This window comes from Coregonus clupeaformis, unplaced genomic scaffold (assembly GCF_020615455.1).
Source record: "Coregonus clupeaformis isolate EN_2021a unplaced genomic scaffold, ASM2061545v1 scaf0440, whole genome shotgun sequence".
Taxonomy (NCBI): Eukaryota; Metazoa; Chordata; class Actinopteri; order Salmoniformes; family Salmonidae; genus Coregonus; species Coregonus clupeaformis.
Genome location: NW_025533895.1, coordinates 248,677 through 275,000, shown reverse-complemented (window position 1 = coordinate 275,000; position 26,324 = coordinate 248,677). Strand labels below are relative to the sequence as shown.

Sequence of the window (26,324 nt, the reverse complement as noted above, 5' to 3'; positions counted from 1 at the left end):
AGGCGGGATGCCTACAGGTACAGTGCTGACTGTCAATCAGATCTAGTAGGCTGGTATCAGGGTCACGTATGGGATGAAAAGTATAAGGGTCAGACGGGGGTGAAAGGAAGGAATAGAAACACGGGTTTGTTTACAGCAATCCTTGTCTAATCCCATCCCCACCCTCTGTCTGTAGTTCCCTGAGCGTTTCTCCACCTATCTGCATTACTGTTGGAAGGAGGAGCGCACAGTGGAGTTTACAAGCACACAGATAGACACCAACCTGCACTTCCACACCTACTTAATGGTGAGTTAAACACACACACGCACACACACACACACAAACACACATTTTTTATACTTTATTTGAATCCACAAATCAAAATTCATACATTTCAGGACAGGGATATCTGGACACATTTACATTTTACATTTACGTAATTTAGCAGACGCTCTTATCCAGAGCGACTTCACCTTTGGAAACAGATAGCACCTTCTTCTCCACACAGCAAGGCTGCCCATGACTGCTGACACAGAGCAGTACCTCGCTATCAGCTTTGTCTTATGTAGGCCTGCTATCTGAAGGCCAGGTACTGTCATGTCAGCCTGTGAACATGGCAGAAGCTTCCCAATATCACCACAGCAAGCATGCACTGATACGAGGCTGTTCAGGCGTGACATGAGGGGCTGTTATTTAAGCAGCTTATCAGAAAAGGACTGCTCCATGTAGCAGTCAAATGAGCAGCCCACCTCCAAAATCAGCACCTCCCTCTGACCTCCCCCACAAAAACAATATCTGGCTTATTCGGCATACAAGAAAAACACATTATCATCAACATAAAACCAGGCTTCTCTGACAAGAGAATGTTTGTGTATGTGTTCGGTTGGTGAGTCCACCTGTCTCACCTCCGTAGCTACCAGGTCAACAAGGCAGTCATGTCTAGTAATTTACAAGTCTCAGTATGAACGGAAACCAATAACATGTGCAACAGACTCCTTTACATTTACCTCAGGGTGTAAAACACAGAAGGGATCATGGTTTGCAGGGTACCAGAGAGCTAGATTGTATTTTTGTGGGTAGAACTCGCCTTAACAGTAAAGGTGAGAATGTCCTTGCCAATAGCAGCATTATGGTACATGGAATGTGAGACAGAAACACACACACACACCACTTCATACACAAGCCCACTTCTTGTTTACATGGCATGCACACCCTATCACTCTCCCCCTAAAGTCACTCTGCATCACACACACGGTTCTCCAAACTGCCCTTCATTACGGTAACACAGTCTGGAACATCAGTGTACTGAGTCATAGCAGCCGCAGAACTTCTTCTGTTATTGATCATGCTCTAGTAGTTTTGGCTATCACCATATCCAGGCATTCTGTTATTGGTAATATCCTGAAGGCCAAACACTTGTTACATCAACACCCTGTCCTAATGACTCAGAGAGCCTAGCCTGCACATTGTCAATTTAAAGATTAGAACATGTCTTTGGCTGTTTTTTGCTGTCGAAGCACTTTTACAGCTTGTTCAAAGACTCTCCATTATGAGTTTTGCAAGCCTTTGAATTTGTCCAGTACTATGTAACAATATTTTTTCATACACAATACTGTATTAACATGAGTTATACCAATGACATAACTTTGGGTATAATGTCTAGAGACTCTAGTAGAAGACACAAATTAATGTTTTTCTCCGTGTGTCCATAGTGGGTGGAGACACACCCCCAGTGTGAGCGGATGCGTCTGGGAGACATGCAGGCCAAACCCATCCAGAGGATCACCAAGTACCCCCTGCTGCTGAAGGCTGTCCTCAAGACCACCCAGGCTCCCCACACACAGCACACACTCAGGGGCATGGTAAGTGAAGAGCTAGCCTTTTAAATCAATGCCTTTTAATTCAGTTTGCCAGACCTGAGGCTGTTCATGTTAATTAGAAAAGGACAGTTGTGTGTTCCAGCGCCATTTTCTTGCTAACTGATTGCTAATTGCCTCTACTAGTAATAGACGAAAGGCAAATTAAGGAAATCTCTCTGTCTCACACACACATACACTCTCTCCCTCTCTCTGTTTCTCTCTCTCTCTCACTCACTCACTCTCTCTTTTCTTTCTCAATCTCTCTTTCTATCTCTCCCTATCCCTCTCCCCTTTCTCTCCTCCAGTTGGCCTGTGTTAATGGGTTTCTGGACAGCATCAATGACAACTTGAGGCTTAAGGATGAGGAGCTGGCCCTCTCTCTCTCCGCCCAGAAGATAGAGGGATACGACATAATAGAGGGGATGAACGAGGAAATCGACAAGGTGAAAGAGAGAAGAAAAAGCTTTCTAGGAACAGAGTACAGGATAGGAAACTATACCAACCTTAAAAAATGATATAGATACTGTAATGTGTGATGCAGACAGTGAGTATTCAATGTTGATGTCATCCACAGCATGTCAGAGAGTTCTGCAGTTTTGATTTGACGTGTCCCGTCAGAGGGGTGGGTCCTGGGGTCATACGCAAGCTGCTACTGGAGGAGACCCTGAAGATCAGAGGAAGGAAGGATCACAAGGTACGTTGAGTGACAGAATCTCTTATTAACTGTGTTCCCATGAAAAGTTGACTTCCATGTAGAGGATTCTTCCCAATATTATCATCTCATTAGCACAGACTTTGATGATAACTACTTTATTGAGGAAAAATGTGCTTACTAAGACTGTGATATGTGGTTGTCTCACCTAGCTATCTTAAGATGAATGCACTAACTGTAAGTTGCTTTGGATAAGAGCATCTGCTAAATGGCTAAAATGTAAAATATAGATGTCATGTTTCTATGGGCTCGTTGCGACTGTTGTGTGGTGAAGTTGGAGGTGATAGCCCTGCTCTTCTCTGACGTGCTGCTGGTGACCAAGGTCCAGAAGAAGGCAGAGAGACTGAAGGTAGTGCGCCCCCCACTGGCCCTGGACAGAACTTGCTGTGTCTCACTCAAAGATGGCTGTGAGTACAGTCATTGACCATACAGTACATATCCTATAAGTGGAAAGATGAAACGTTGCTCTGTCTCTTGCTACAGAGACCGGTTGTAGAGTTTTAAATGACGGTTCTCTCTTTTTTATCTCTCCCTTGCTCTCTCCCTCTCTTCCTCCCTCTTCTCTCCATCTCCCAGGTTCGTTTGTGGTGGTAGAGGTGAGTGTTCTGGGCTGTGCGGCGAATGTCTACACCTTCTCCACGTCCAGCCCAGAGAGCTGCTCTACATGGGTATTCACCATCCACGAGGCACAGGTAAACAGACAGAAAATACATTCTGCTACTTGCAGGGTATTGACTGAAATGGTATTGACATGATTTATTGTAGTTACCTTTTAGTCTCTTTGGTATTCAACAAGGCACTGAAATAATCACTGAATTAATGATTAGATGTACAATGTACATTGTGGTTAACATACAGGGATATCGATGCTGTCGATGCTCTCCTCTTATCCCTCTTTCTTTCTTCCATTCATTGACAGGAAACACTGCAGGGCCTGAGAGAGACAGAGGCCATCAGACGACTGCAGACCAAACAGAGAGACCTACAGCTACAGGAACAGGCCACACCCCCTACAGAGCACAAGATGACCAATGAGGAATCAGTAGATCAGCCTCCTGACCAATCAGAAGCAGAGATCACTTCCTCTTTGCAGGTGAAACCTGTTGAGGAACTCCTCATCCAATCAGTGAATGGGACATTGGTGTCCATAGCAACGGAGGCGCAACAACAAACTCAGGAACCAGTGGACTATAAAGATGCAATGTTGCCAGGACAACCACGCAAGCTCAGTGACATTCATAACCAATCATTCAAAGGCGGGCTAATGAAAAAGGGACAAGGAGGTGGCAGGGTCATGGATGGGGTTATAATGTCAGAGGCAGGGGCTAGAGAGGTTGGAGACATCAACCAATGGGAGGAGGGGATTGAGTCCAGGGGGATTAAAGAACGAAGGGTGACCTGGACCCATTCCAGACAGTCTAACTCTCTACCCCGAGAGGCAACAGAAACCTTCCAACCTCAACCCAAACCCAAGGGGCCACACAACCTGTTGCTAGGCGGATATCCTGACATCGACTACGACATAGACTACCCACGACACCAATCCAGCACTTTCCCACTTTCTCCATGCAGGGGAAACAATCCAAAAGTTTCTATCACCATTAGTCAGATGGAATCCCATGGATTTCTCTCACAGGGAGGACGAGCCACATCCACACAGAGGAATTCTGCCCCCCAGTCAGTGGAGCAGGGAGCCAGTAGAAACTCGTGGCTCACCCAATCAGGAGAGGAGCAGGCTTTAGCGGAATCATGGAGGTTTTCTCGGAAGTTGAATTCGCCACGGTTACACAGGAGAAGGCCAATAAACACTGAGCAGACTGCTGCCCCTCAGATGTCACAAAGTGGGTTTGACAGCTCCGTGATGGCCCAGTCTGCGCCACACACAAACTCTTCCTCCAACTCTGACTCAGACTGCAACCAGAAACTCAGAGGTTCCTACCAACACAACTCAGGTTCCTCCGAACAGAGCTCTGACTCTCACCTGGTGCTCAAGCTGGGGTCCTTGAAGATGAACGGAGAGATGTTCTGGGACATGCCTGCAGAGAGCGTGTTCTCCCCAGAGCCCCACGCTTTCTCTGAGCCAGAGCTGCCCAAAGACATCCCTAAAGAAAAAGAAAACACCCCAAAAAGGCCCAAGTTGAGGACACAGAGGAGTGCGTCCATGCCAGATATCATCCTCCAAGGAGGGCATAGTTCTCTTCTGACCTCAACCAAGCCCTCCAACGTGCGAATAGCTCCCTCTCCCCCTCCTGGGTTGGATCCATACTTACACCCCTCCCTTCTGGAGGGCATTTTAAACCGGGCCAATGAGAGAAGGAAGGACAGAGGGAAAAGAGAGGAAAAGGGGAAATCTCCAACCTTCAGAACATGGGATCTTCCTCCTTCTCCGTCTTTCTCCACCACTCCGTCCCAGTCGCCCAGTGAAGGGGATAGAGAGACTGAGTGGGAAGAGGTGGAGCTGGTCAGACGCCGGGCCCCCAGTGTCAGTCAGGGATGGATAGAGGAGAGGGTGGACGGAGATGAGGAGGAGGAGAAGAACAGGTGAGTTTTACGTCAAAACTCAGTTGGAAATAAAAGAAAAAAAACGTTTTCAAAGTATGCGTGATCAGTTTGAAGATTCATCTATTGAAATGACTCAATCAGATAGGTGTGGGTGGCTGATGGCCAGTGTGTTCTGTTACTATGGAACAGTTTCATTCTGGGTTATTTTATCACTCTACCTACTGGGCTGATTACCAAGTAGTGTAGGATCACTCTATGTTCAAATCGTTATTCTTGCAAGTTGCATTTACTGTCATAACCATGACATGTCACCCATAAACATCTTACATGTCATGACAACCATGTCATCATAACCAATCTAGCCTGATCACCAGATTGGTTTCCACTTTAGCCAACTACTTTGTTAATGTCATGCCAAACATTCCAGTGAACAACAAGGAAGTAGACTGAAGCAGAAACAAATCTGGTGACTAAGCTATTTGCAATCCAACAAGTTTATATTCATTGTAAAAGCTTTTTTTCCCCTCTCTCTTCTAGATGCGCCTTCCCTGATGGCGCCAGCGTTGATTGGCCAGGCTGGTGCTTTGACGCCGATGAGGTCCTCGATCAGCTGACCCCAGAGGACAGTGGCGTTGGGGTTGATGAGGAGTGGTGGGAAGCGACTGAGGTGGGGCTCAGCCAAACTTTGACCTTGAGAGACTTTCAGCGAATCGACACGCAGGAGGACGGGATTATTAGTCAGGTGTAGTTCTGCATAGGCTACAGAGAGCCCTTCATTCTCCAAGCCTTTATCTGCACTTTATGGGGAATTATATGTCATTTGAGATTTTCATTATGTCAGTGTAGACATATAACAACAACGTGATCCACAGCAAGACGTTGATTGAGTGAGCTGATTGCCACCAAATGTTGTTTGATAGAGATGCGGACATTTCAGTTTGTTGCATGGAATGTTTGAGTGATTTTGAGTTTGTGATTATGAGTCTGAGTGAACAGCAGAATAATTGTCTTCAACCTGCATAATTCCTACATAATGTTGTTAGCACTACAGATGTAGGATCTTAATTTGATCACTTTTGTTGCTGAGAATTTTCCTGCATCGCAGGAAATACAGATGAGCTTCGTGATTTACATAAATTAACTGAAAACCCACACTAACACACGGTTATATTAACAGTATTGCACTTTTCATGTAGCCTACTTTTGGCCAGCTCAAGCAACATTATGGACTAAATGTTCAAATCCTGTTGCTGCAGCATTATTAAGATCCTACATCTGTAGACGCCTATACTGTCTTATACAAGTGTACTTTCTGATGGTGTGTCAGTTAACTGAAATGCTGTATATATATAGAATGACACGTTCGTTTGAACTTAATTTGAGTTGTTAATTTATAAGAGTAACTGCATATTTGGTATTGTGACCCATTTGGGAGATTCAGACTGATATATTGTAATAAAGAGAGATTTAAACCAATAAAGTGTTTAGATAATTTTATTCTCAGTGATTCATTATATTACAAAAGTCAAATAGGTGGTTATGGTGCTGGTAGTGAAAAATAAGGCATACATATACAAAATCAATAACATTTCAAATAAAATATCACTTTTTTTGTCAAAGTAGGAAAGCAACTGCTACAATTGTCTGCACTGAATTAATATGTACAAATACCACATAATCTCCCAACTGATACTAGACATGTCAAATGTTTTCAAATGTCATATTGCAGAGTCTCCTATATTTGGAGATCTCGTCTTCTTTCACTCTGTTCCTCTCTCTGTCCTCTCTCTCGTTAGCGATGGTGTGAACAATGGTCTCCAAGGCAGGGTACTGCAGGATCAGTTTGCGCTGTAGATGAGATTAAATAAGTATTATATAAACCCTTTAAAAATGTATTTTCCATGTCTACGTGGATTTAAGGAAAACACACACAGCTTTAGTTGAACGTACCCTCCGATAGTTCCTGTACATCTGCACCAAGACCAACAGCAGCACCAAGAGGAAGAAACCCAGGCCGGCTACCACGGCAACATTACTGGAAGAACCTGTCTCATTATCTCCCATCAGACCACCTGATCAACCAAGACAGAACAAGGATACATTTTAGTTTATATTTGAGTAATGTAGCAGACGTTCTTATCCAGAGCAACTTACAGGAGCAATTAGAGTTGAGTGCCTTTCTCAAAGGCACATCGACAGACTTTTCACCTAGTCTGCTCGAACGAGCGACCTTTCGGTTACTGGCCCAACGCTCTTAACTGCTAGGCTACTTGCCACCCCTGTGTCTAATTATGACAAATGTTTAACATCTTGCTGATATTTGTTGCATTTTAATTGTATCTACATCTACCTAGATCCATGCAAATAGACAGGAAATCAAAGTAAGCAGATAGGACTTACTCATCAAATGTACGTGGTATGTCACACTCCCCAAAGCTCCTTGTTTCCCGTGGAATCGACAAGCCCATTCGCCAGAGTTCCTGTCTGTCACTCTGTTGATCCCCAGGACCCTCCCTTTTTGGACGGAGCTCTCTGATTGGGTGCCATTGAGGTCATAGGTCACCCGGACCCACTCGTATTCAATGACCTCGCTGGCGTCGCTGAGGTGACAGGTCAGTGTGACTGGGGCCTTCTGGGTAGACGGTGAGTTGCTGAGCACTGAGTAGAGAGAACACACAGGAGCATCATTAGCATTGTGAGTGCTAATTCTAAAGCACCATTTGCCCATCTCATCTCAAACATTTACCTTACATTTTAGCCATTTAGCAGACCAGTGCAACTCACATTAGGCATTCAAATGAGGAGACTGCTACAATATCATCATCTATTTTCTATGCCTGGCTCACCTTGGGCAGTCACCAGCTGCATCTCCCTGGTCACCCGGTGCCCCTCCACTGTCCCTGAGCACCTGTACCTGCCCCCGTCCCCCTGCCCCACTTCCCCCACACCCACAGACCTGTCCCAGGGAGGGATGGATGGCAGGGAGGACAGGTTGAAGGAGGGAGGGAGTGGGAGAGCAGAGCCAGAGGTGTCCAGTCTCTCCCAGGCTGGGTCTGATGGGGTGAGTCCAGTGGAGAACACACAGGGGAGGGTGACAGCAGACCCCACCTCAGCATACACCTTGGCACTGGCACTGGAGGGGTTAACGATACCTGAGCGAAAGAAGAGATGGGGGGAGAGACGGGGAAGGCAATGGATAGGAGAGAAGGGAGAAAGGAAACTTAAACTTCAATATATCAGCTGCATTTGAAGGTTTTATTCCTTCCAAACATGACATCACTGTGTCTGAGCCCTCACCTCTCACTGTCAGGGCTGTGGTGGCCTTCCCTTGTTTCCTCCTTTTATGCATTACACAGCTCCAGTTACCCATCATGCTTGCAGATGCTTTGCTCTCCAAAACACCCGCCTGGGTCTTTGAAAGGACATAATCTGCACTTTCAGGGTAAACTGGCTTCTCGTTGTGCTTCCAGCTCACTGTCGCCTCCTGTGGCCATGGAGTGACACTGCAAGTTATCGTCATTTTGTTGCCCTCCACTGGAGCAGGTGGGGAGATGGATACTGTGAAAGAAAGAAATGGGTAAGTAAGAGCAGTGAGATGTTAACCATATTCACATTATGATATGTGTGACTATCATAAATAGCAGATAAATATAGTTATACCTTGTTATTAGAACATGTAAATATCACTTTAAAATTACAGTAAATATCACTAAAATTCAAGTTAATTTAATTGTCCACACAGTATTTCATATAAGTTACTGTTATTTTAGCTCCTTACCTTTGATGACCCTGAGGAGGATCCTCTTAGAGATGATTTCCTTGCCATCCTGCACCGTGCAGGTGTATTTTCCACCGTCCTTCTCCCTCACTTCCTTTATGTACAGGCTGTAGTCTCCAGCTCCAACCTCTGAATGGGGGCATCGAACACGCTGGGCAGCTCCTATTCCCCAGTGCTCCAGTCCATTCTTTCCCTTTCTCCATACCGTCCTGAGAGAAAGATGAAGAAATGTTAAGTTTGAAACATGACACTTGTATTGTACAGACATACAGATGAATGGCAATGCATGCTATGCTCTCCTGTAGAACACGTTCGATACAGAAAACGACATTAAGAGATCAAGAGAAAGAAAAACCAGAACAGAGAAAGATGAAAAGGGAACCTGTGAGGATATTGGAGTCACAGAGGTAGACAGCGAAAGAGAGGATGAGAGAGATGGACAGAGAGAAGGAGAGCGTGAAAGACATGGACGGAGAGAAAGGCAGTCGTACCCGTGAAGGTCCTGGCTCCAGAGGACGATGGCTGCAGAGGGGGAGGGAGGGCGACACACGCAGGGTAACACTGCCTGGGACCCTGCCTCTACGAACATCTCAGTATACTCAGACAGACACTGACACCGACCCCCTGAACCAACACACATACTGTATGAATACACACACAAACCCAATCCTCCATCCATAAGTACACATCAAAGCATGTCATAACATTGATTTAAATCGGTTTAAATTGCAACACATTTTCATTAAAAAAACTATGACTACAGATCATCTGTAAGATCTTACCTGTCACTAACAGTGACGTTCCCAAGAGGAGGAGAAACTGCCACATGGTCTCTTCTTTCCTCTTGTTTCCTTCCTGCTGAAGTTTTGATTAACAGCTTTTTGTTGCAAACCTAGCTTAGTATTTTCTCCCTCTGTCTCTCTTTGATCTCTCTGTTGTTGTGTGTGTTTCTGTCAATTGGGGCTGGGTATATAAAGGCATGTAGGTGTGAGTGGTGGGAAGAGGGAGGTGTCTAAGCAGGTAGTCCCTCTCCTAGTCATGTGACATGAGCAACGAGGCGATCTTTGATGCGGTTTGTGTCAATCTCACTGACGCAACATGGAAACTGTCAGACAGCCACACAAACAGGGAAGCCTACATGCTCCCTCCCACGGATTCTCTCTCTCCCTCCCCCTCTCTCTCTCTCTCTCTCTCTCCCCCCTCTCTCTCTCCCTTCTCTCTCTCCCTCCCCCCTCTCTCTCTCTTTCTCTTTCTCTCTCTCTCTCTCCCTTCTCTCTCTCCCCCCTCTCTCTCCCTTCTCTCTCGCCCTCCCCCCTCTCTCTCTCTCTCCCTTCTCTCTCTCTCCCCCTCTCTCTCCCTTCTCTCCCCCCCCTCTCTCTCTGCTCAAGTTCTGCAAAGTTTAATTTGATCCGTTACTCTATCTATAATTACCTTACTGGTTCAGAGTGGTATAAAAAACATTGTATTACAAAACATACATCACATCATCAGAAACATACAGTATTGTATGTAATACACAGTATTTATATATCTATTGACAGAGATACCCCTGCATTTTAACCCTGCATTTAGTGTATATATTGTATTTATTCTCAGTGTAACTTACAGGAAGCACAGGGTTGCCGAAAGTGTGCACAATCTAACCACCGTATCCTTCCATACTGATCAACATACAGTTCTCACTGCTATAAGTTACCAGCTCATCAACATACATGGGAGGACAGGGCCAGTTCCAGTAATGCAAGTAATTGAATGGTGGTTGGCATTGTTTTGATAGAGAATACATGATGATGATGATAGTGACTTCCATCTCCCTTTACGTCTCTCTCTTTCTCGCTCTCTGCCTCAGTCATACAGGGCTATTCTGAAGCTTAGGGACAATATTTGAGTTTATAGCATCAGGTTCCCATCATACCACCTTTACTGCTCTATAGTTTCAGACAGACCGACAGACAGATAGATAGACAGACAGATAGATAGACAGACAGACAGACAGACAGATAGATGACAGACAGACAGACAGACAGACAGACAGACAGACAGACAGACAGACAGACAGATCAAAATGTTATTGTGTTCTTGTAGCAGCCATATTTTCCCCTGGTTCAGACAGCAGTGAATATCTCTGTGCTGGATACATCTTTTAATATTTTTATCTCATCTATCAACCCCCTCCCCCACTACTCCCTTCAAAACCTCAAAACATTGAAATGTAAACCTGTTGAAATCACAGGCTGTGTGTTTTTGGCCCACATTTGGTGGCTCAGTCAGTACATTGGAACCACAACCCCCACTCCCTCCTCTCTCTTTCTCACTGGCTTTCGGGATCTGTGAATCAGATTTGTGAGGTGGTCTTTCCTCATGCTGATCTTTAAATGTACATACTGTATTTAAATACACAGTTAGGCAGTGATGAGGGAAAGTCTTAGACAGACAGATGCCCCTCACATGGAAACAATAGATGACAATGAGGACGAAAAACACCTATGCAAATCAAGTCGGAAAATATTTAAACTAGATATCTTCAGTAAAAACTTTTCAACAGGATAACTCATTTGTTCCTGTCCCTCTCTCTCATCATGTTAAATCACTCAATCTCTCCCTCATTCCAGCACACTAATGTTACAAAACTATAGGAATTAAAGTTCAAATCATTCTTAATTGTGGATAGCATTTTGATGTTGAATTTGTATTTGAATTAGCATTTTGTGGTTGGTCGATTTAAACTGTGCTCATATAGGTATACTTCAAATAAAACAAATCAAACTTTGAGCTGTGAAATATTTCAATACACTTCACTTCAGTTGACAGTACACCACTGAATGAAATTGGAATTAATCAATTAATGACATTTTATTTTTGTGTCAAATTGCCAGTTGGCAACCCATCCCTTATGGGATTAATTGACACATAAACAAACATTGCAATAATTCACTGTGATAATTCAGTGATAATTATTCTTCTGGTGTTCTCTGCAGTGCACATCGCATAAAGCGAAAAAATCAATCAATACATAATAGTAAATAAGGTTATCCAAACAATAATTATATCCCTAGAGCAGTAAATAATATACATGTATACAGACAAATAAATACAGAAAAATGAAAAAGAAGACATTTGAACCAAGTCTGGCCATATCAGTAGGCTGATGTGGCCAGCATTTTACTGGCAGCTGAGAGGAGGCGGATGAGTGATGAGATAAGCTAGATTCTGTCTGCTAAAAGGATGTTACAGTGCCTTCAGAAAGTATCACACCCCTTGATTTTTTCCACATTTTGTTGTGTTACGAAGTGGGGTTAAAATATATTTAATTATAATTTTTTGTCAACGATCTACCAAAAATACTCTAATGTCAAAGTGGAAGAAAAATTCTAACATTTGTAAAAAAATAACAATAAAAAAAACACTCATGCAGTATATCTTGATTAGATACAGTGGGGGAAAAAAGTGTTTAGTCAGCCACCAATTGTGCAAGTTCTCCCACTTAAAAAGATGAGAGAGGCCTGTAATTTTCATCATAGGTACACGTCAACTATGACAGACAAATTGAGATTTTTTTTCTCCAGAAAATCACATTGTAGGATTTTTAATGAATTTATTTGCAAATTATGGTGGAAAATAAGTATTTGGTCACCTACAAACAAGCAAGATTTCTGGCTCTCACAGACCTGTAACTTCTTCTTTAAGAGGCTCCTCTGTCCTCCACTCGTTACCTGTATTAATGGCACCTGTTTGAACTTGTTATCAGTATAAAAGACACCTGTCCACAACCTCAAACAGTCACACTCCAAACTCCACTATGGCCAAGACCAAAGAGCTGTCAAAGGACACCAGAAACAAAATTGTAGACCTGCACCAGGCTGGGAAGACTGAATCTGCAATAGGTAAGCAGCTTGGTTTGAAGAAATCAAACGTAGGAGCAATTATTAGGAAATGGAAGACATACAAGACCACTGATAATCTCCCATCGATCTGGGGCTCCACGCAAGATCTCACCCCGTGGGGTCAAAATGATCACAAGAACGGTGAGCAAAAATCCCAGAACCACACGGGGGGACCTAGTGAATGACCTGCAGAGAGCTGGGACCAAAGTAACAAAGCCTACCATCAGTAACACACTACGCCGCCAGGGACTCAAATCCTGCAGTGCAAGACGTGTCCCCCTGCTTAAGCCAGTACATGTCCACGCCCGTCTGAAGTTTGCTAGAGTGCATTTGGATGATCCAGAAGAGGATTGGGAGGATGTCATATGGTCAGATGAAACCAAAATAGAACTTTTTGGTAAAAACTCAACTCGTCGTGTTTGGAGGACAAAGAATGCTGAGTTGCATCCAAAGAACACCATACCTACTGTGAAGCATGGGGGTGGAAACATCATGCTTTGGGGCTGTTTTTCTGCAAAGGGACCAGGATGACTGATCCGTGTAAAGGAAAGAATGAATGGGGCCATGTATCGTGAGATTTTGAGCGAAAACCTCCTTCCATCAGCAAGGGCATTGAAGATGAAACGTGGCTGGGTCTTTCAGCATGACAATGATCCCAAACACACCGCCCGGGCAACGGAGGAGAGGCTTCGTAAGAAGCATTTCAAGGTCCTGGAGTGGCCTAGCCAGTCTCCAGATCTCAACCCCATAGAAAATCTTTGGAGGGAGTTGAAAGTCTGTGTTGCCCAGCGACAGCCCCAAAACATCACTGCTCTAGAGGAGATCTGCATGGAGGAATGGGCCAAAATACCAGCAACAGTGTGTGAAAACCTTGTGAAGACTTACAGAAAACGTTTGACCTGTGTCATTGCCAACAAAGGGTATATAACAAAGTATTGAGAAACTTTTGTTATTGACCAAATACTTATTTTCCACCATAATTTGCAAATAAATTCATTACAAATCCTACAATGTGAATTTCTGGATTTTCTTTTCTCATTTTGTCTGTCATAGTTGATGTGTACCTATGATGAAAATTACAGGCCTCTCTCATCTTTTTAAGTGGGAGAACTTGCACAATTGGTGGCTGACTAAATACTTTTTTCACCCACTGTAAGTATTCAACACCCTGAGTCAAGACATGTTAGAATCAGCTTTGGCAGCGATTACTTCCTTGGTAAGTCTCTAAGAGTTTTCCACACCTGGATTGTGCAACATTTGCCCCACTATTCTTTTCAAAATTCTTCAAGCTCTGTCAAATTGTTTGTTGATCATTGAGTATATTTACATGCACACTAATAATTTGATATTAAACTAATTATATAAGTAGGCCGAGTATGGCAATAGTCATGTAAACACTTTAATCAATAAATCAAATGTATTTATAAAGCCCTTTTTACATCAGCAGATGTCACAAACAGAAAACCCAGCCTAAAACCCCAAACAGCAAGCAATGCAGATGTAGAAGCACGGTGGCTAGGAAAAACTCCCTAGAAAGGCAGGAACCTAGGAAGAAACCTAGAGAGGAACCAGGTTCTGAGGGGTGGCCAGTCCCCTTCTGGCTGTGCCGGGTGAAGATAGTACATGTCCATTAAGGCCAGATTGTTCTTCAAGATGTTCAAACGTGCATAGATGACCAGCAGGGTCATTCAGAGGTCGAGACAGCAAGTGTGGTAGAGCGAGAGAGGTAGCACGTCCGGTGAACAGGTCATGGTTCCATAGCCGCAGGCAGAACAGTTGAAACTGGAGCAGCAGCACGACCAGGTGGACTGGGGACAGCAAGGAGTCATCAGGCCAGGTAGTCCTGAGGCATGGTCCTAGGGCTCAGATCCTCCGGGATGGGAGAGAGGGAGAATTAGAGGGAGCACACTTAAATTCACACAGGACACCAGATAAAACAGGAGAATTACACCAGATATAACAGACTGACCTTAGCCCCCCGGCACATAGACTATTGCAGCATAGATACTGGGGACACTATTCAGACCCCTTGACTTTTTCCACATTTTGTTACGTTACAGGCTTATTCTAAAATTGATTAAATAAATTGTTTCCCTCATCAATCTACACACAATACCCCTTAATGACAAAGCGAAAACAGTTTTTTAGAAATGTTTGCATATGTATTAAATATAAAAAACAGAAATACCTTATTTACATAAGTATTCAGACCCTTTGCTATGAGACTTGAAATTGAGCTCAGGTGCATCCTGTTTCCATTGATCATCCTTGAGATGTTTATACAACTTGATTGGAGTCCACCTGTGGTAAATTCAATTGATTGGACATGATTTGGAAAGTCACACACCTGTCTATATAAGGTCCCACAGTTGACAGTGCATGTCAGAGCAAAAACCTCCACCATTCTTTAAGGGAAGAAGTTTGGAACCACCAAGACTCTTCCTAGAGCTGGCTGCCTGGCCAAACTGAGCAATCGGGGGAGAAGGGCCTTGGTCAGGGAGGTGACCAAGAACCCGATGGTCACTCTGACAGAGCTCCAGAGTTCCTCTGTGGAGATGGGAGAACCTCCCAGAAGGACAACCATCTCTGCAGCACTCCATCAATCAGGCCTTTATGGTAGTTGCCAGACGGAAACCACTCCTCAGTAAAAGGCACATGACAGCCCAAAAGGCACCTAAAGGACTCTCAGACCATGAGAAACAAGATTCTCTGGTCTGATGAAACCAAGATTAAACTCTTTGGCCTGAATGCCAAGCGTCACGTCTGGAGGAAACCTGGCACCATCCCTACAGTGAAGCATGGTGGGGGCAGCATCATGCTGTGGGGATGTTTTTCAGCGGCAGGGACTGGGAGACTAGTCAGGATTGAGGGAAAGATGAACAGAGCAAAGTACAGAGAGATCCTTGATGAAAACCTGCTCCAGAGCGCTCAGGACCTCAGACTGGGGCGAAGGTTCACCTTCCAACAGGACAACGACTCTAAGCACACAGCCAAGACAATGCAAGAGTGGCTTTGGGACAAGTCTCTGAATGTCCTTGAGTGGCCCAGCCAGAGCCCGGACTTGAACCCGATTGAACATCTCTGGAGAGACCTGAAAATAGCTGTGCAGCAACGCTCCCCATCCAACCTGACAGAGCTTGAGAAGATCTGCAGAGAAGAATGGGAGAAACTCCCCAAATACAGGTGTGCCAAGCTTGTAGCATCATAACAAAGAATACTCGAGGCTGTAATCGCTGCCAAAGGTGCTTCAACAAAGTACTGAGTAAAAGGTCTGAATACTTATGTAAATGTGATTTTTTAGTTACAAAAAATCTTTAAATTCAGGCTGTAACACAACAAATTGTGGAAAAAATGTAGGGGTGTGAATACTTTCTGAAGGCACTGTATAAGAGATTTTTCTGTCTGTTCAGCTGATTTTTAATCCAGACATTGAACCTGAAGGTCTTCAGGTATCTACAGTACACTGTGTGTGCAGATAATAATTCAAAAAAGCCAGATATGTGGAACAATGATACACCAGGCTGGAAAGTCTCAATAAATGCAGCTATTCTTCTCTCAAACTGTTTAGAGTTTGAATGTTTTGGTTTTTAAATACTTGGTTTTGGTGTTTTTTTAATGCATGTTTAAAAAAACAAAACATTTCTTACCTATCCAAAATAATCATTCATATCACACGTTATTATTGATAGGCTATCTCCTCTGGCATATAACATGAGACATTCTTCATATAAACGTTCCAAAATGGTATTTCCTATACATTGCACTTGTGCAAATGCTTTGTAAACCTGGCCCGTAGATTTTCCAAAACATACAGTACCCTGCAATATTATCATAACATTTGGGCATGCATGAGTATCAGAAGTCAATATAGGTGTAGGGCCATCAATGGAATGTTATATTTTTAGTACTATGTGTTTTTCATTTTTATTTCCCGCCGAAGGACACTGACGTCAAAGCAGAACTGAAAATTAGACCGAATTAATTTCTACTGCGCTTGCTTCTTTGAAACAGACGCCTTATTCCAGTATGGCAATAGTCATGTAAACACTTTAATCAATAAATCAAATGTATTTATAAAGCCCTTTTTACATCAGCAGATGTCACAAACAGAAAACCCAGCCTAAAACCCCAAAACAGCAAGCAATGCAGATGTAGAAGCACGGTGGCTAGGAAAAACTCCCTAGAAAGGCAGGAACCTAGGAAGAAACCTAGAGAGGAACCAGGTTCTGAGGGGTGGCCAGTCCCCTTCTGGCTGTGCCGGGTGAAGATAGTACATGTCCATTAAGGCCAGATTGTTCTTCAAGATGTTCAAACGTGCATAGATGACCAGCAGGGTCATTTAGAGGTCGAGACAGCAAGTGTGGTAGAGCGAGAGAGGTAGCACGTCCGGTGAACAGGTCATGGTTCCATAGCCGCAGGCAGAACAGTTGAAACTGGAGCAGCAGCACGACCAGGTGGACTGGGGACAGCAAGGAGTCATCAGGCCAGGTAGTCCTGAGGCATGGTCCTAGGGCTCAGATCCTCCGGGATGGGAGAGAGGGAGAATTAGAGGGAGCACACTTAAATTCACACAGGACACCAGATAAAACAGGAGAATTACACCAGATATAACAGACTGACCTTAGCCCCCCGGCACATAGACTATTGCAGCATAGATACTGGGGACACTATTCAGACCCCTTGACTTTTTCCACATTTTGTTACGTTACAGGCTTATTCTAAAATTGATTAAATAAATTGTTTCCCTCATCAATCTACACACAATACCCCTTAATGACAAAGCGAAAACAGTTTTTTAGAAATGTTTGCATATGTATTAAATATAAAAAACAGAAATACCTTATTTACATAAGTATTCAGACCCTTTGCTATGAGACTTGAAATTGAGCTCAGGTGCATCCTGTTTCCATTGATCATCCTTGAGATGTTTATACAACTTGATTGGAGTCCACCTGTGGTAAATTCAATTGATTGGACATGATTTGGAAAGTCACACACCTGTCTATATAAGGTCCCACAGTTGACAGTGCATGTCAGAGCAAAAACCTCCACCATTCTTTAAGGGAAGAAGTTTGGAACCACCAAGACTCTTCCTAGAGCTGGCTGCCTGGCCAAACTGAGCAATCGGGGGAGAAGGGCCTTGGTCAGGGAGGTGACCAAGAACCCGATGGTCACTCTGACAGAGCTCCAGAGTTCCTCTGTGGAGATGGGAGAACCTCCCAGAAGGACAACCATCTCTGCAGCACTCCATCAATCAGGCCTTTATGGTAGTTGCCAGACGGAAACCACTCCTCAGTAAAAGGCACATGACAGCCCAAAAGGCACCTAAAGGACTCTCAGACCATGAGAAACAAGATTCTCTGGTCTGATGAAACCAAGATTAAACTCTTTGGCCTGAATGCCAAGCGTCACGTCTGGAGGAAACCTGGCACCATCCCTACAGTGAAGCATGGTGGGGGCAGCATCATGCTGTGGGGATGTTTTTCAGCGGCAGGGACTGGGAGACTAGTCAGGATTGAGGGAAAGATGAACAGAGCAAAGTACAGAGAGATCCTTGATGAAAACCTGCTCCAGAGCGCTCAGGACCTCAGACTGGGGCGAAGGTTCACCTTCCAACAGGACAACGACTCTAAGCACACAGCCAAGACAATGCAAGAGTGGCTTTGGGACAAGTCTCTGAATGTCCTTGAGTGGCCCAGCCAGAGCCCGGACTTGAACCCGATTGAACATCTCTGGAGAGACCTGAAAATAGCTGTGCAGCAACGCTCCCCATCCAACCTGACAGAGCTTGAGAAGATCTGCAGAGAAGAATGGGAGAAACTCCCCAAATACAGGTGTGCCAAGCTTGTAGCATCATAACAAAGAATACTCGAGGCTGTAATCGCTGCCAAAGGTGCTTCAACAAAGTACTGAGTAAAAGGTCTGAATACTTATGTAAATGTGATTTTTTAGTTACAAAAAATCTTTAAATTCAGGCTGTAACACAACAAATTGTGGAAAAAATGTAGGGGTGTGAATACTTTCTGAAGGCACTGTATAAGAGATTTTTCTGTCTGTTCAGCTGATTTTTAATCCAGACATTGAACCTGAAGGTCTTCAGGTATCTACAGTACACTGTGTGTGCAGATAATAATTCAAAAAAGCCAGATATGTGGAACAATGATACACCAGGCTGGAAAGTCTCAATAAATGCAGCTATTCTTCTCTCAAACTGTTTAGAGTTTGAATGTTTTGGTTTTTAAATACTTGGTTTTGGTGTTTTTTTTAATGCATGTTTAAAAAAACAAAACATTTCTTACCTATCCAAAATAATCATTCATATCACACGTTATTATTGATAGGCTATCTCCTCTGGCATATAACATGAGACATTCTTCATATAAACGTTCCAAAATGGTATTTCCTATACATTGCACTTGTGCAAATGCTTTGTAAACCTGGCCCGTAGATTTTCCAAAACATACAGTACCCTGCAATATTATCATAACATTTGGGCATGCATGAGTATCAGAAGTCAATATAGGTGTAGGGCCATCAATGGAATGTTATATTTTAGTACTATGTGTTTTTCATTTTTATTTCGCCGAAGGACACTGACGTCAAAGCAGAACTGAAAATTAGACCGAATTAATTTCTACTGCGCTTGCTTCTTTGAAACAGACGCCTTATTCCAGTATGGCAATAGTCATGTAAACACTTTAATCAATAAATCAAATGTATTTATAAAGCCCTTTTTACATCAGCAGATGTCACAAACAGAAAACCCAGCCTAAAACCCCAAACAGCAAGCAATGCAGATGTAGAAGCACGGTGGCTAGGAAAAACTCCCTAGAAAGGCAGGAACCTAGGAAGAAACCTAGAGAGGAACCAGGTTCTGAGGGGTGGCCAGTCCCCTTCTGGCTGTGCCGGGTGAAGATAGTACATGTCCATTAAGGCCAGATTGTTCTTCAAGATGTTCAAACGTGCATAGATGACCAGCAGGGTCATTCAGAGGTCGAGACAGCAAGTGTGGTAGAGCGAGAGAGGTAGCACGTCCGGTGAACAGGTCATGGTTCCATAGCCGCAGGCAGAACAGTTGAAACTGGAGCAGCAGCACGACCAGGTGGACTGGGGACAGCAAGGAGTCATCAGGCCAGGTAGTCCTGAGGCATGGTCCTAGGGCTCAGATCCTCCGGGATGGGAGAGAGGGAGAATTAGAGGGAGCACACTTAAATTCACACAGGACACCAGATAAAACAGGAGAATTACACCAGATATAACAGACTGACCTTAGCCCCCGGCACATAGACTATTGCAGCATAGATACTGGGGACACTATTCAGACCCCTTGACTTTTTCCACATTTTGTTACGTTACAGGCTTATTCTAAAATTGATTAAATAAATTGTTTCCCTCATCAATCTACACACAATACCCCTTAATGACAAAGCGAAAACAGTTTTTTAGAAATGTTTGCATATGTATTAAATATAAAAAACAGAAATACCTTATTTACATAAGTATTCAGACCCTTTGCTATGAGACTTGAAATTGAGCTCAGGTGCATCCTGTTTCCATTGATCATCCTTGAGATGTTTATACAACTTGATTGGAGTCCACCTGTGGTAAATTCAATTGATTGGACATGATTTGGAAAGTCACACACCTGTCTATATAAGGTCCCACAGTTGACAGTGCATGTCAGAGCAAAAACCTCCACCATTCTTTAAGGGAAGAAGTTTGGAACCACCAAGACTCTTCCTAGAGCTGGCTGCCTGGCCAAACTGAGCAATCGGGGGAGAAGGGCCTTGGTCAGGGAGGTGACCAAGAACCCGATGGTCACTCTGACAGAGCTCCAGAGTTCCTCTGTGGAGATGGGAGAACCTCCCAGAAGGACAACCATCTCTGCAGCACTCCATCAATCAGGCCTTTATGGTAGTTGCCAGACGGAAACCACTCCTCAGTAAAAGGCACATGACAGCCCAAAAGGCACCTAAAGGACTCTCAGACCATGAGAAACAAGATTCTCTGGTCTGATGAAACCAAGATTAAACTCTTTGGCCTGAATGCCAAGCGTCACGTCTGGAGGAAACCTGGCACCATCCCTACAGTGAAGCATGGTGGGGGCAGCATCATGCTGTGGGGATGTTTTTCAGCGGCAGGGACTGGGAGACTAGTCAGGATTGAGGGAAAGATGAACAGAGCAAAGTACAGAGAGATCCTTGATGAAAACCTGCTCCAGAGCGCTCAGGACCTCAGACTGGGGCGAAGGTTCACCTTCCAACAGGACAACGACTCTAAGCACACAGCCAAGACAATGCAAGAGTGGCTTTGGGACAAGTCTCTGAATGTCCTTGAGTGGCCCAGCCAGAGCCCGGACTTGAACCCGATTGAACATCTCTGGAGAGACCTGAAAATAGCTGTGCAGCAACGCTCCCCATCCAACCTGACAGAGCTTGAGAAGATCTGCAGAGAAGAATGGGAGAAACTCCCCAAATACAGGTGTGCCAAGCTTGTAGCATCATAACAAAGAATACTCGAGGCTGTAATCGCTGCCAAAGGTGCTTCAACAAAGTACTGAGTAAAAGGTCTGAATACTTATGTAAATGTGATTTTTTAGTTACAAAAAAATCTTTAAATTCAGGCTGTAACACAACAAATTGTGGAAAAAATGTAGGGGTGTGAATACTTTCTGAAGGCACTGTATAAGAGATTTTTCTGTCTGTTCAGCTGATTTTTAATCCAGACATTGAACCTGAAGGTCTTCAGGTATCTACAGTACACTGTGTGTGCAGATAATAATTCAAAAAAGCCAGATATGTGGAACAATGATACACCAGGCTGGAAAGTCTCAATAAATGCAGCTATTCTTCTCTCAAACTGTTTAGAGTTTGAATGTTTTGGTTTTTAAATACTTGGTTTTGGTGTTTTTTTAATGCATGTTTAAAAAAACAAAACATTTCTTACCTATCCAAAATAATCATTCATATCACACGTTATTATTGATAGGCTATCTCCTCTGGCATATAACATGAGACATTCTTCATATAAACGTTCCAAAATGGTATTTCCTATACATTGCACTTGTGCAAATGCTTTGTAAACCTGGCCCGTAGATTTTCCAAAACATACAGTACCCTGCAATATTATCATAACATTTGGGCATGCATGAGTATCAGAAGTCAATATAGGTGTAGGGCCATCAATGGAATGTTATATTTTTAGTACTATGTGTTTTTCATTTTTATTTCCCGCCGAAGGACACTGACGTCAAAGCAGAACTGAAAATTAGACCGAATTAATTTCTACTGCGCTTGCTTCTTTGAAACAGACGCCTTATTCCACTCAGCTGTTTTTGTTATAGTAATACTGAAACCAACACAGCGTGTGAGCGTGTCTTAATAGTGTTTATGCGTATGTTGTGGGGAAAAATGTATGAAGTGAATGTATCCACCTAGTGGATAAAATGTAGTCTACAGTAGTTCAGTTTGTAGGCCTACACAAAAGGAGAGCCCTATGAACAGATAATTGTGATGGGGATGTTTAGGAGTTTTACGGTAAATGCGCGTTGCATCTTGGGAATAATAGTGAAATGGAGGTGCCCGTATGGCATGCATGAGTTAATACATTAAAGTCAAAGCTTTAAAAAGTGAATTTCGATGTGTCTATAGTTAATGAACAGCTACAAATGCGTCCCTTTGTTTTGTATTTAATTGTATTATCATATTAGCTTGACGAATACAAGGTCATAAAGACGTGCAACGCTTCAGGTAAACAGTATTGCCTGTTTGCTACGCTAGCTGGCTAGGCTAGCTTAGCTAGGTCAACTTGTAGGCAAAGAGGAACAGCATTTTATTCTAGCTTCAGTAGCTACCTCTCTTGTTTTTGCAAACGTTGTACAAAATATTACACTAGTAGCTAGGTAAAGTTACTAGGCTGTAGCAATATGTTGGTCGTGTAGCTGTGTGTGCGCTGTACTGTACATGTTCTTATTTAGTTAGCTAATGTTAGTAAGTTTTAGCTAGCAATTTTACTGTTCCATAATGATTGACGACCTCTGTGTATTTCAGGTGAGCCATGTCTCTGTTGAGAGGGTTGCTGAAGGCTGGGGTGTCTCTTTACCACTCCACACTACAAACAACCAGACAAATAAGCACTGGTAGGTGTATAATACATTGCAATTCAGATGCAATGTTTTGTAGCTGCTGTAGATGTCATAATGATAGGACTATTTTGCGTTCTCACAATTTTCCAACCAGGGCCCTGTGAATTTGATATGTCGTACCAAGGCTATCTGTTTTAATGTGTGTACTACAAACAGGACACTGATACATTAGGTGTCAAACAATCGTTGTTTATACTGTAGCTAAGCAGTTTCCAATAGTCGTTATTATAGTTGTTCTTGTCAATTTAACAGTCTATTGGTACTGGAAGTAGCCCAGCTAATGAAATCAAAATGTGTGTGTTTCAGGTGTGTGCTGTCCAGTCCGTATGAATGCCATTCCTGAGCTGAAGAAGGTGGACAGGTGGACTGAGAAGAGGAGCATGTTTGGGGTTTATGACAACATAGGAATTTTAGGTAATTGGGAAGTTATCAGCTTCAAATCATAGCTCATTTGACCTGATGTCAAGACATTGAGTTGACGCATGACTTTCATATCTTTATGAAAATGCTGCCCAGTCTCTATGGGACCATTTCAGCCACATGACACTGTCCTCTGAACTAACTTAAAATCTACTCTTGGTTACCAGGTAGATATGAAAATAGACACATGCTGAAAATATTTTACTTTTGCCCCCTGCTAAAAATGTAATTTGATACAAAATGGTACAGTGCAGTCTTTTTGGTATTAAACCAATTTCAGTACCATGGCACTGTCCACAAGTGCTGCCCAGTCTCTAGGGGGGCTCAAACCATTTCAGCACCATGGCACTGTCCACAACTACTGCCCATTCTACGAGGCTAAAACAATTTCAGTTTCAGCAACATGCAGCTGTCCACAAGTGCTGTTCAGTTTCTATGGAGTTTGACCCATTTCAGCACCATGGCACTGTTCACCAATATTTACATTTTACATTTTAGTCATTTAGCAGACGCTCTTATCCAGAGCGACTTACAGTTAGTGAACACATATATATATATATATATTTTTATACTGGCCCCCCGTGGGAATCGAACCCACAACCCTGGCGTTGCAAACGCCATGCTCTATCAACTGAGCTACATCCCTGCCGGCCATTCCCTCCCCTACCCTGGACGACGCTGGGCCAATTGTGCGCCGCCCATGAGTCTCCCGGTCGCGGCCGGCTGCGACAGAGCCTGGATTCGAACCAGGATCTCTAGTGGCACAGTTAGCACTGCGATGCAGTGCCTTAGACCACTGCGCCACTCAGGAGCCTGGAATCGAACCGGGGTCTGAGTGGCGCAGCGGTCTAAGGCACTGTATCTGAATGCTAGAGGCGTCACTACAGACCCCGGTTCGATTCCAGGCTGGATCACAACCCGGCCGTGATTGGGAATCCCATAGGGCGGCGCACAATTGGCCCAGCGACTTGCCTAGTTAAATAAAATGTTTGATACGTGTCGAACTACGCAGACACACACACACACACACACACACTGCTATAACAGGCCTTACATCTAACGCGTTGTTTTAGGTGACTTTAAAGCCCACCCTAAGGACCTGATCGTCGGGCCGGTCTGGGTGAAGGGTTTCCGTGGCAATGAGCTGCAGCGTCTGACGAGGAAGAAAAGGATGGTGGGAGACAGGATGATGACGCAGGACAAACACGACATGGAGAAGAGGATCCGCTTCCTCTACCGACACTTCAACCGCTTTGGGAAACATCGCTGATCTGATCTGGGACTGAGCGGTCTGGCTAACAATGCTAAACTACTACTGTACTAACAAACCGCCCACTGGACCATATACAGACTCTAAAGGGAGAAACGTGCGCTACATAGTTGTGCCACTTAGATGTATATTATCCCCTCATTTTCACCATTTGTTAATCATACCTTTTCTTATATCCATATTGGGGTAATGGGAAGTTGATTGCACATAAAAAAAAAAAATCAAAGACAGCTGAAAAATGTTGGATTCATTTAGTATTGTTGTTAGCACTAAATCAACACGAATAACTGTAAAATACATGTTTGGAACCAATATGAACTCTTAGAAGTTGAAATATACACAAATGTTTGATGCTCTATGGTCTGTAAATATGATCACTTTGGGGACTAATGTAAGTCATGTTGTGGGTGTACCATGTGTTGTGTGAAATGACAATAAACAGAAGCTTGTCATTACATTTGAGTGAGTTTATTGTAAGGCTGCATTAGTATTTGACCTTAAGGTAGTTAGTCATTTTGTCCTAAATTGTTGATTCATGTGAATGTGCCTATAGCAGTAATTGAGAAAGTTATACATTTTTTCTGTCTCAGAATAAAGTGTTCAATAATCAATCAGTTGACCAAAAATTATATTTGACTAAGCCCTCCATATCCATATTAAATTGACCCACGGCCTGGCTAGCACGTTTTCAATGCAACCAATGGGGCTATATTGCTCCATACCACAGCTCACTGCTGTGCAATAATGTTCGCACTGCCTCCCCTCTCGTTTTTGTATTCATGGACTAAAGAGGAATAACCGAGTTGTGGTCATGATGAAACTGGAATAAATCAAACATTGGGCCAGATAGCTATTATAATATGGAGAGGGTAGTCTATAACTTGGTGTTAGTGAAGCCTAGTCGTCCCGGTAGAGAAGGGAGCACTTACAAACCGAGGGGGTATAGCCGAGTCAACATTCTGTACCAAGCAATGTACCGCAGTGTCGTCCTGCCGCGCTATCCGACACACAGAGAAATCTGCAGTACAGCAAAGTGTGGAGAGAGAGAGGGGAGCGCAAGAGAGAGGAGGGAGGGGGCTGGGAAAGAGGTACCGCACCATCGTTATGAGTCCAACTGGAGAGAGAGGAGAACGGGAGCGACGCATTATTGCAGTATAGTGCCATCACACAAACACACACACACACTAACGAAACTACCGCACTAACCCACAAACCGATACACACCGATTCGCTTCCACACACTCGCCGGGAGAGGGGGAACCACGGTGGTGTTAGATCATTCTAAAATTCGACCACGGGAAAATAGTGAAAGTATATAATTGGGTAATCTAAAGGAACATGAAATCAGTTGTGTTTAGCTTTTGAAGGGGAACGTGCTTGATTTTGAGCATCTCGACTCAGCATCTTTGGAATATCACGACTTCTCTTGCATAGATTTATTATTTAAAGAAATTCGCCAAGCAGCCTTGGATTTATCTCTTATGGATTTTACAAACTGATTTTTCCTTTGAAATTGAGAATCTGTGTATTCGTTCTTCGAGTGAATTATTACCCGACGCTTGCCTGGGTATTGCGGTACTTTGGGGATGACTTGCGGTGCAAAAGCATCGCTTTGAGATTACTGCACCAGCCTCTGCATCCGTTTGTTATTAACGCATCAATTTAATCAGTCGAGTCTCTGAGGTTCTGGACATCTTTGGACGACAGGAGAGATTTTTCCCATAGCTTTTTTGTGATTTCGCTTCTTCTTTTTTTTTACTTCAGACCCTTCCCCC

The 26,324-nt window shown here is 43.6% G+C and overlaps 3 protein-coding genes across 4 annotated transcripts in view; 2 read left to right on the top strand and 1 right to left on the bottom strand.

Moving 5' to 3' along the window:
• The window catches only part of LOC121542989, a 15,089-nt gene extending 8,838 nt beyond the window's left edge, over window positions 1-6,251 (top strand). The window contains exons 7-15 of the mRNA XM_041852657.2: window positions 1-17; window positions 176-286; window positions 1,693-1,842; window positions 2,145-2,282; window positions 2,414-2,533; window positions 2,826-2,958; window positions 3,128-3,243; window positions 3,471-5,092; window positions 5,591-6,251. The exon at window positions 1-17 is cut by the window's left edge and continues 133 nt beyond it. Coding sequence (XP_041708591.2) covers window positions 1-17; window positions 176-286; window positions 1,693-1,842; window positions 2,145-2,282; window positions 2,414-2,533; window positions 2,826-2,958; window positions 3,128-3,243; window positions 3,471-5,092; window positions 5,591-5,801 — 2,618 coding nt within the window. The 3' untranslated portion in view covers window positions 5,802-6,251. The remainder of the gene's footprint in view (window positions 18-175; window positions 287-1,692; window positions 1,843-2,144; window positions 2,283-2,413; window positions 2,534-2,825; window positions 2,959-3,127; window positions 3,244-3,470; window positions 5,093-5,590) is intronic.
• Window positions 6,252-6,531: 280 nt separating this feature from the next.
• On the bottom strand, window positions 6,532-9,754 carry LOC121542971 (lymphocyte activation gene 3 protein). The gene is made up of 8 exons (XM_041852634.1): window positions 9,614-9,754; window positions 9,323-9,455; window positions 8,832-9,040; window positions 8,351-8,611; window positions 7,900-8,205; window positions 7,454-7,711; window positions 7,004-7,125; window positions 6,532-6,901 (listed from the first exon to the last, which is right to left on the bottom strand). The coding sequence occupies exons 1-8, from the start codon at window positions 9,657-9,659 to the stop codon at window positions 6,755-6,757; spliced, it is 1,482 nt and encodes a 493-aa protein (XP_041708568.1). The 5' UTR covers window positions 9,660-9,754; the 3' UTR covers window positions 6,532-6,754.
• A 12,518-nt stretch (window positions 9,755-22,272) lies between these two features.
• On the top strand, window positions 22,273-25,004 carry LOC121542999 (39S ribosomal protein L51, mitochondrial). 2 transcript variants are annotated; one of them, XM_041852670.2, is made up of 4 exons: window positions 22,273-22,464; window positions 22,765-22,853; window positions 23,166-23,273; window positions 24,353-25,004. In XM_041852670.2, the coding sequence occupies exons 2-4, from the start codon at window positions 22,772-22,774 to the stop codon at window positions 24,547-24,549; spliced, it is 387 nt and encodes a 128-aa protein (XP_041708604.2). In that variant the 5' UTR covers window positions 22,273-22,464; window positions 22,765-22,771; the 3' UTR covers window positions 24,550-25,004. The 2 variants fall into 2 exon arrangements, with proteins under 2 accessions (XP_041708604.2, XP_041708605.2); XM_041852671.2 differs by lacking the exon at window positions 22,273-22,464 and adding an exon at window positions 22,543-22,616.
• The last annotated feature ends 1,320 nt before the right edge of the window (window positions 25,005-26,324 follow it).

Coding starts and splice junctions, on each gene's coding strand:
- LOC121542971 (XM_041852634.1), bottom strand. CDS start 9,659: ATGTGGCAGTTTCTCCTCCTCTTGGGAACGTCACTGTTAGTGACAG. Junction 7,712..7,899: donor GCAGCTGGTGACTGCCCAAG/GTGAGCCAGGCA, acceptor CTCTCTACTCAG/TGCTCAGCAACTCACCGTCT. Junction 7,126..7,453: donor ATACCACGTACATTTGATGA/GTAAGTCCTATC, acceptor TTGGTTGATCAG/GTGGTCTGATGGGAGATAAT.
- LOC121542999 (XM_041852670.2), top strand. CDS start 22,772: ATGTCTCTGTTGAGAGGGTTGCTGAAGGCTGGGGTGTCTCTTTACCAC. Junction 22,854..23,165: donor AACCAGACAAATAAGCACTG/GTAGGTGTATAA, acceptor TGTGTGTTTCAG/GTGTGTGCTGTCCAGTCCGT. Junction 23,274..24,352: donor TGACAACATAGGAATTTTAG/GTAATTGGGAAG, acceptor GCGTTGTTTTAG/GTGACTTTAAAGCCCACCCT.